Source organism: Aptenodytes forsteri, unplaced genomic scaffold, assembly GCF_000699145.1.
Source record: "Aptenodytes forsteri isolate BGI_AS27 unplaced genomic scaffold, ASM69914v1 Scaffold100, whole genome shotgun sequence".
In the NCBI taxonomy this organism is placed as follows: Eukaryota; Metazoa; Chordata; class Aves; order Sphenisciformes; family Spheniscidae; genus Aptenodytes; species Aptenodytes forsteri.
In genome coordinates, this window is record NW_008796216.1 from 1,531,430 (window position 1) to 1,540,840 (window position 9,411).

Genomic DNA, 9,411 nt, shown 5'->3' on the forward strand with positions numbered 1-9,411 from the left:
TCACATCCAGTCTAAACCTCCCCTGGTGCAACTTGAGGCCGTTTCCTCTCGTCCTATCGCTTGTTACTTGGGAGAAGAGACCGACACCCACCTCGCTACAACCTCCTTTCAGGTAGTTGTAGAGCGCAATGAGGTCTCCCCTCAGCCTCCTTTTCTGCAGGCTAAACAACCCCAGTTCCCTCAGCCGCTCCTCAGAAGACTTGTTCTCCAGACCCTTCACCAGCCTTGTTGCCCTTCTCTGGACACGCTCCAGCACCTCGACGTCCTTCTTGTAGTGAGGGGCCCAAAAGGGAACACAGTATTCGCGAGGTGCGGTCACCAGGGCCGAGTACAGGGGCACGATCACTTCCCTACTCCTGCTGGCCAATTGTGAAGGCCAATGCCCTTCACATACCTGAAGCCAAGTGTTAAGTCAGCATGAGGATCACTGGAGAAAAGGACAGTTTCTTTCAATTTCTCTCTTCCCTCTGCAAGGCTATCTTTTGTAAATATATTCCTGGGTTTATAAGACAGTTACATTGCACACTTACCCTGCCGAGTTCGGAGGGCATAATTCAGTGTGGAGAAATGTTTCTTGGGACATAATGTGTGAGCTGCCCTTTTCAAGTGTGCTGAACACAGGCAGCACCAGTTTGGAAAAACAACAAATGGGACCTTTTTTTTAAATAATATGAGACACCGGAGCTGCACTTCATTTCTGCAGGAAGGCAGGACTGGGTATATCCCAACGGGTCTCATCAGCCACAGAGGAGGCTCCCTTCCCTACAGCCCCTGTTCCCCCTGCTAATACAGTAAGGCACAACAGTTTGTGCGTGCACCCATTTCCCTTGCAAGGACACCTTAAATATTGGCTCATAATTTTGAACACAGCTCCAACCCAAATTAACATAATTCTGGTATGTTTTATATAGAGAGGAAAGTTCACAAAGCCTGATGACACAAAACATTTTCCAATGCTTTGTCAAGAAATCAGTATCATGTCTGAAAAAAAACAAATTAAAAAAATATTTATACCTTACTGTTTTAAAGGAAGAGGCGAAATGGAAACAAGCTGGTGGGCAACAGCAGCAGCTGGGGTGAATATTCACTCCGGAGTTGTTAGGGCAGTGTGGGGGACTGAGGGAGTTAATGTAGCGCTCAGACATTGCGGCAAAGCAGGTTGCCGTCTCCGTGGCAACGGTGGGCCGCAGGCGAGAGGCGCGGGCCGCGGAGGGCGTGCCGCAGGGCGCGCAGCTCCCTGTTCTGATAGGACGACGCACCATACGTGGCCCGAGGCCATGCAGAGCTCATTTGAGGAAGGGGCTCGCGACCACCCAAAAGACCCTCTCGCGACCGCCCCCACGCTGGCGCCTGCGCAGGAGATCGGGAGTTACGTAACTCCCCGAGGGGCGGGGCTGGCGCGGCCGAGAGACGGGGACTGGACTATAAAAGGCGCCACTGCGAGGAGCCGCGTGCGCGGCCGCCGCCGGAGGATCGGCCCGTCGGCGGGCGTCATGGCGGGATCCGAGGGGGGTGAAATCTCTCTCCTTTCCCGCCCCCGCCCCCCTATTATTACGCTTTCCGAGTTTAAGCTGGGTGTGCCATAAATAAAGCGTTTAATTGATCGCCTGGTGTCGTTTCACCTTAATTTAGCCAAAGGGAGTCACGAAACCGCTACGACTCCCTGAGTCACCCAGTCTGGGTTGTAACGGCTATCTTTGACGTTTCCCCTAGTTTTAACGCCTGGATTGTCAATTTGAACCTAGATGTTCTTAAGAGATCAGATGCCTTCGGGCATGCAAGATACAAATGATGCTTCTATAGCGCTTTCCAAAATACTTCACAAGCTCAGTGAAGTGACATTTCCAAAAGTCCTGTTAAGTTAGGAGATGGACTGCATTGCATCTTTCACTTTTATTTAGGCTAGTAACTATGTTGAAGAGGGCGTGCCTAAAATCTTGATGGATACCTCTGATAGGGTAAGAAATGTCAGTGTTGGGATAAATCGCCCTCTGAAGACTTCTACTACCCTCCTCTACCCTTAAGGGAAGGTTGAAAGGACTGGCTTCATCTTAGCTGCCTCAGCTGAGACAGCATCCTTTCCAGTAGTTTGGGTATTTGCTGTAGCTCAAGTGCATGGTGAGGGATTCTGCCTGAATTTAGACCTATTTAAAGGAGACTAGACAGCTAGACCAGATGTAGGTGTCTACAAAGTGAGGTGAGTTTTCCCAAGTTGTCTACACTGTGATTAACTTTAATGCTTGAACTCACGTTTTCTTACCTCGCAGTCCTCTGACACAGTGGATGTCAAGTCCTTGTAGGACTAGTCACTAGGCCTGGCACATCTCCTAGAGTTTATCATGGCCAGGCCTACGAATGATTAATCCAGCCAAGCTACCTAAGAGTGAGTTTGGATTTGTGAAACGCTGCCAGACGCACCTCGGTGCACATGTCTAGGCATGGAAAGCTTCGGTCTCCCCCATTATCCTAGATTCTGGGTCATAAGTCATGCCTGTCCAACAATGCCAGAAACGCTGTTTCCAGCAGTGTAGTTTGAACTTTTACTCTTAAAAAACCCTGTGCTAACAGCAGAAGTCAGCACTTCCAGAAGCCTGGAGGGGAAAGCAGTCACTTCTCAAGCAAGCAAATAAACCATTCTTACGTAGAGTTCTGTTTCATTATAAAATATGAACAAATTATTTTGGGCCGGATGTTAACAGAAAACAAAATGTGGGCAGCTTGTGCTTCTACAGCAATACCAAGAGCAGGCTTCTGCTGCACTTAGCACAGACACCTGGGGCTCTCTGTGGTGCCTCTGCAGGGCTGGCCATCGTGCCATGGCACATGCTGCAGAGCTGGGCTCTCTGGAGCAGCAGCTGGAGGCTAGCAGGCGCCCTGGAAACATGCACAGCGGTGTGGACACCTCTGTGTAGGTGACTGAGCCCCGCTACAGGTTTTCAGAAGCTGGAGAGAAGAACCTCCTAAATTGTAAGAAGGGGACAGAGGGAAATAAGAAAGAAAAGAGTCCGAACGAGAAGGCGGAGGCTACAGGATGTGCTGTCAGTGAGGAGTCCCCTTCTGTGAAGCCTGGCTCTCCTAATGTGCCATATAGGGTACAGAGTGTTACATTTGAGGACTCGGCACCTCCTAAGAGACAAGACATTGCAGTGGTGACCGTTTTGATGCCTTGTCCTTCTGTGGTTCTAGCTCTAAATAAATAATTAAGCTTATGTTATTGTCAAGCATGGAACACCTTGGTGTCACAGGCACCAGTGGTGAAGGCTGATGGGCTGAGGATCATTTTCAGCTACATAGCAGCAAAGTACGTCCACAGGAAGAACCTGAAGGAGAGAGCCCCCTGTACTGTAACAACTCGTAGTTTTGTTTGATAGACTACAATTCATACAACCTCCCTGTGTAATATGAGAAGAATATCCCAACTCACAGTTACGTTCGGGGTGATTCAGCAGGTTTTTCTATAGCATGTTGACCTTGCCTGCAGGTGATGTCTACAACAGTATTAACCAGCTAGATTAGACAGGCAGGATGGTGCATGGGAGTTTATGCTGTATTGACTCTTTGAAGTCAACAGAGTTATCAGAAGAAAGGGGCAGGAGTGCAGAGGGCAGTTTGTCTTCTGATGCCACTCTTCTGTCTCCTACAGTTGTCTTTGGCGTGCATTTTCACCAGGTCAAATTCAGGGAAACATTTTTGTCAGAAACAGAAAAAACCCACCGATGTCCAGGAATGAAATTCAGCAGAAAAAATGTCCTGAAGGAATATCCCTCATCACTAAGGAAGGGAAGGAAGCTTATGAAGGATTCAAGCTGAATTAGTTGATGTGACTTACGTAAAGCAGCAATCTGTTAAAAGTAAAAAACCGTAAAATATTAAAATAAAATTTTGATTGCTATCACAGTATTTTTTTAAATCATGGGAGCTTTTCAGCCGTTCTGCTTATTTTTAAGTAACAGGTTGCCAAACAATGAAATTAGGAAGCATAGAATTTTCTGCTGGCACAGATGTTCCCAATGATCATGACCTCTTGTGAATCTTACATTTGTACATAGTCAGCATTAGTCAGGAATTTATTTTCTGTAGGTGAGAAGTGACTAAACAGACATAATTTTTTTAATTTGTTTTAAGAAATAGGAGTTTCCCATCAGCAGAGAACTGTTTGCAGTTCTCTTTGTAGGAGGGGCTACAGACCTATATAATCTCATGGCAAAGCTACTGAGAGCTTAGAGTGAGTTACACTGTGTACAAGGTAAGCTTTTTGGATTTTGGACATGCGTAGGGAATTAGTGTACCTGAAACTAAGTGAATGGGTTTTATGGATTAAATACTTGTCTGTACTTTATTTACTAACATGGTTATGTGCATCAAATGTTAGATTATTAATCAACTGCTTTCTAGGTGTACAGATTTAAGAAAAAGAAACGTAGATCTCAGAAGCGTGGAGTGCTTCCTCTCACCCCCTTCTTCCTATTGTAGAGAAGATGACGTTATTTTCAAGGGGAATATGGGGGGGGTTTAGCCATTTTCTTTTTGCTGCTGTTAATGCTTCAGCTTTATTGTTGACACAGTGTTAATAACTGTGAAGCTAGTTTAAACTAGGTACTGTCTACATGTTTGCTGCTGATGTGCACGCACTGGTTCTGAATGGGGTAGATGACAGTCTGTCTAGAAACTTGTTGCTTTAAATTCCAGCAGAGTTGGAATGGGACCAAGCAGGTATTGCACTTTGGCTCTGTCTGTGGTAAAGGCAAATCTAACGTTACCAGAGACAAAATTAAATCCCCTGTCTTCGGGTGCTTGCCTAAAGAAATGAGAGGAGTGGGGAGTGTTGTAAATGAGATTGAATGCTTACAGTGGGGAAAAAAAAATCCTTCCTGTCACTACAATGGAGCATAATGGCTGCTGGAGAAAGCACAACAATTGCTGAGATTATATTGTGTATCTGATTAAACAGTAAACTGTATCCTGAGATAATGCTAAAATAAAGAGAGCAGTGTATCTCGCACACCCTGCTTTTTGGTCAGAGCAGAACACTTTGGGATGCAAATGGGTTTTGATTTGCTTGTTCTCTGACATGGGCCAATTGCTCTCAGTACAGAGTTCTGCTTAACTAACCTGCATATATAAAAGACATCTTAAGGCAAAATGATACAATGCAGTCTCTCAATATAGTCTTTTACCTCCTCTAATAATTTGAAGAGAGTCTTGGACCATAAATCATTGGTTTCAAACAAGACAACTTTGAACAATGCTTGAGAACCAGTTAGAGACTCAAAACCAGCATTCTGAATCTTTATTTTGCAAAACTTACTTCTTTATTCCAGACAGTAGATCAGGCACGTGGAAACATGTCTGGGAAACCCAAGCTGTACTACTTCAATGCACGAGGCCGAATGGAATCAATACGGTGGCTACTAGCAGCAGCCGGGGTTGAGGTTTGCCTCTGTTTTTTATACCAAGAGCATGTGACAAATATGTATTTCTACTGTTCCTTATAAAAAAATGTGACTGACCAGCTGTTTCAAGCTCTGCATTTAGTGCATTGCTGACTAAGCCAACAATGACTACTAGCATACCCTAAGCAGGGGGGCAAGTTCCCGTTTCACTTCCAAGCATCATGTGCCAAGCCTACTGGTAGCACCACAAATGCCTCTCCTCTGTAGCTAGTGAAAGAAAAAATTTAAAACCACAGCAGCAGAACCTGGCTTCTTATCTTCTTATCTTCAGACCCCCTATCTGCCCAATCACAGGGGTCGAGCACTTTCAGTTCTGAAGACCTTCAGTTAAATCCCAATGTCCAAATAGCAAAAAATTATTATGCCTACTACAATGTAGCTTACCCCTGAAGGTACTGTATATTATAAAACACAGAGTAATTGTTTTTACCTCTAACGGTTTCTGATATTAAACTGGAGAGGGAGTGTGGGGATCTGTGTGTTTTAAGAACTGTGAGTTTTTGTCATGGTGATGGGCAAAGTGCCAGAACGCTGCATGGGGCATGTGATCTCTCCTCTTCATCCCTCCTTTTGCCAGCTTGTGGCAAAGGAGCTATACCACAGTTCTGCTGCAGAGTGAATTTACTTATCCCCCTCTCTCCCTGCACCATCTCTTGCCAGCACTGACAACAGAAGCGGCGTGGTCATCGTTTGCTCAGTAGACAGGGTTTTGTGCCCCTCGGTCACCTCAGCTTTAGCCAAAACCTTACCTGCACAAAAATATGAATCACATGAGAGGGAAGAGGAGAGGATGCAACAGAGGCAAAATAAATTTTTAAAGATATCACTTCCAAATCTGATTTCTTTTTTTAAAAATAAAATTCCTCAAAACACAGCTCTTTGTGCTCTCATTGTCTCATGCAAAGCAGAAACTAAAACATGCAGTGACAACACAACTTTTCTTCTGTATTTCCTGCAGTTTGAAGAATGTTTTCTGGAAACAAAGGATGATCTGACAAAGTTACGGAAGGGTAAGTTTCCTTCACTTTTTAATTATTAGGTAATAATAATAATTAGAATTGTTTGTCTTGGAACACCTAAGAAGTCTTATGTCTCTTAAAAAGAAAATCTAGACTGGATTGTACATGAGGTATCACAGATGCACGCTGCAGTGTGTTAGATGGTATCATCCACCCAGTTGTTTCAGTCTTCACCAAATCACAGAAGGGCTGAGGTCAGAAGGGACCTCTCAAGATCGTCTGCTCCACCTCCCCTCTTCAAGCAAGGCCACCTAGAGCCAATTGTCCAGGACAGTGTCCAATTGGGTTTTGAGTATCTCTAAGGATGGAGACTCCACAGCCTCTCTGGGCAAGCCAGGCCAACCCAGCATTCAGTCGCTCTCACAGTAAAAAAGCCTTTCCTTAAGTTCAGATGATTGACTGTCTTTTGTTTCAGTTTGTGCCCATTGCCTCCTGTCCTATGACAATGCAGGTTTTTGTCACCAGATCATCTTGAAATTCATTAGCATTTTAGGTTGCCTACAAAGTTGTTGTTTTATAATCCGTATGAAACCAGAGTTCCAGATTTCTGAGTTTAACTTGTACCTCTGATGTGTTCCTGTTTCCCAAGGCAACTACCCACCTTGCTATCTTTAGCTTCCATCTCTGTGAACATGATATTCACATTTCCTCCAAACCAAATTACATGTCTGTGCTCTTCCAGTTCACTTGGCTTTTCAAAGAAGTCTGAGCTAGGGTTGGCATTTGCAGTCCTGCTCTTCTTTAGGAACAATGACTTGATCCCCCTGCCACCTGCCAGCTTTCAAAAAGTATTTTGAGACATGAGCATAAATGAAAATGTGCCCTTAATAGCAGACAGTTTCTCTGCATGATTGCCTTACAGTGGATACAAAGACGGATGTAGCTGATTAGTTATCTGAGTCAAGAAATAGGATTCCATAAAGCAAATACTCTGATTCACTTCTCTGATCGGTTCCTGGAAGTATTTTGACTTCTTCCTTGCTAGAATAAGGCTTCTGCTGACTAGTAAGGGATTTACATGGCTGCAGTCTCACATCAAGTGATATTTGGCTCTTGCAGGAATCTCATGAAACTTGCCCATTATTCCGTGCTTCATGCCTGTACAGATGTATGCCATTGTATAAAGTCAATATAGTAGCCACAAAGATATTATATACATTTATATTCACATTATATGTTGACAAGCCTGTAAATAGTCCAGATTTCCATAATACTTACCAAAGCATGACAGAAACTGGCTGGGTCAGATCCTTTAGTCCTTCTCATCTGTATTAACCTCCATGAAAATCGTCTGAGTTAGGGCCATGCAGCGCAGGACTTGTCTTTTTCAGTGTGTGACTGCTAAAAATTCTGCATTTGGGTGCTTCCTCAGATTTGAAGAAACTTCAAGAAGCTGATTGCTATAATATTGTTATTAACATATCCCCAAGAAATGGTTCTTGGTTTCATGGTAAGCATTTTCCGTACCTTGTTGTGAGAATGAGGAAGACTGCCACTGAAAGGGTTGTCAAGCACTTGAACAGGCTGCTCAGGGAAGTGGCTGAGTCACCATCCCTGGAGGTATTTAAAAGACATGTAGATGTGGCGCTTAGGGACATGGCTTAGTGGTGGACTTGGCAGTGCTAGGTTTACGGTTGGACTTGATGATCTTAAGGGTCTTTTCCAACCTAAATGATTCTATGATTTTAAATAAAAACATAATATGTGTGGTTACTTTGCCAAACACCCACTAATGGTTCTCATTCAGAGACTGAATGTCTCCTGTCTTGTCCCCTTTTCCCTAGATGGATCCCTGCTGTTTCAGCAAGTGCCAATGGTGGAGATCGATGGAATGAAGATGGTGCAGAGCAGAGCCATTGGAAACTACATAGCAATGAAGTACAACCTCTACGGGAAGGACCTGAAGGAGAGAGCCCTGTACTGTAACAGTACCACCTTTGTTTGTTAGACTACAGTTCATACCACCTCTCTGTGTAACACAAGAATATCCCAGCTCACAGTTAGAGTGAGGGTGATACAGCAGCTTTTCATGTAGCACGTGTTGACTGTGACTGCGTGTGATGTCTACAACAGTAATAACCAGCTAAATTAGATAAGCAGCATGGTGCAAGGGAGTTCATGAAGATCAAAGGTCAATACAGTTATCAGAAGAAAGCAGTCAGGAGCGCAGAAGGCAGACTGTCTTACTGATGCTGCTTTTCATTTTCTCCTGCAGTTATCAGCAGCAGGCATTTTCACCACATCAAATTCAGGGAAATGTCTTTGATGGAAACAAAAAACCTCTCTCTAATAACCAGGAATTAGAAGTAGAATCAGTAACTGGTTATTAAAGGACAGGGCTCTTAGGGGCACATGGTTTGACCTGAAGTATTTTTAAATGCTTCAAGTTAATTAGCACTGGTAAACACATGTCAAGATAATTTGTTAGCAATTGTATAGACCCACTGTTTAACTTACCATGTCTGATTGGATTTTTAACACAAGTTTGGATGACACATGCCAATTTTGTACTTGGGCTCAAAAAAAACTTAATAAAAGTATCACCCCTAGTGAAAAATGGAAGGGGTACAGTCTTTTAGTTTTTGGTCAGGCACTTTGCACTTGTCTTTCACCCATGCTCTCCACCCCTCCCTGAAGCTACTGCACTCTGGGGGGAACTGCTCCAAGCTGGATAGAAGAGGCGGAGAGTTCCCAACATCTCAGTGGGGTTATGCCAGTAGCTATCGTGCTATTCAGACCTACTGTGTTTGACTTGACCAACTGGATCTATTCCTTTCAGAATTGATATGTATGTGGAAGCAGTAATAGATCTGAACGAGTTACTCATGACCCATCCTTTCCAACCAGCGGATAAAAAGGAGCAACATTTTGCTACTATTGTGGACAAGGCCACAAACAGATACTTCCCAGTCTATGAGAAGGTACATGGCAAAGATGTA

The 9,411-nt window shown here is 44.1% G+C and overlaps 1 protein-coding gene across 1 annotated transcript in view; it reads left to right on the plus strand.

Moving 5' to 3' along the window:
• Nucleotides 1-5,345: 5,345 nt before the first annotated feature.
• Nucleotides 5,346-9,411, plus strand: part of LOC103906620 (glutathione S-transferase) — a 6,175-nt gene continuing 2,109 nt past the window's right edge. Inside the window, exons 1-4 of the mRNA XM_009288563.1 lie at nucleotides 5,346-5,432; nucleotides 6,412-6,463; nucleotides 8,257-8,389; nucleotides 9,252-9,393. Coding sequence (XP_009286838.1) covers nucleotides 5,346-5,432; nucleotides 6,412-6,463; nucleotides 8,257-8,389; nucleotides 9,252-9,393 — 414 coding nt within the window. The remainder of the gene's footprint in view (nucleotides 5,433-6,411; nucleotides 6,464-8,256; nucleotides 8,390-9,251; nucleotides 9,394-9,411) is intronic.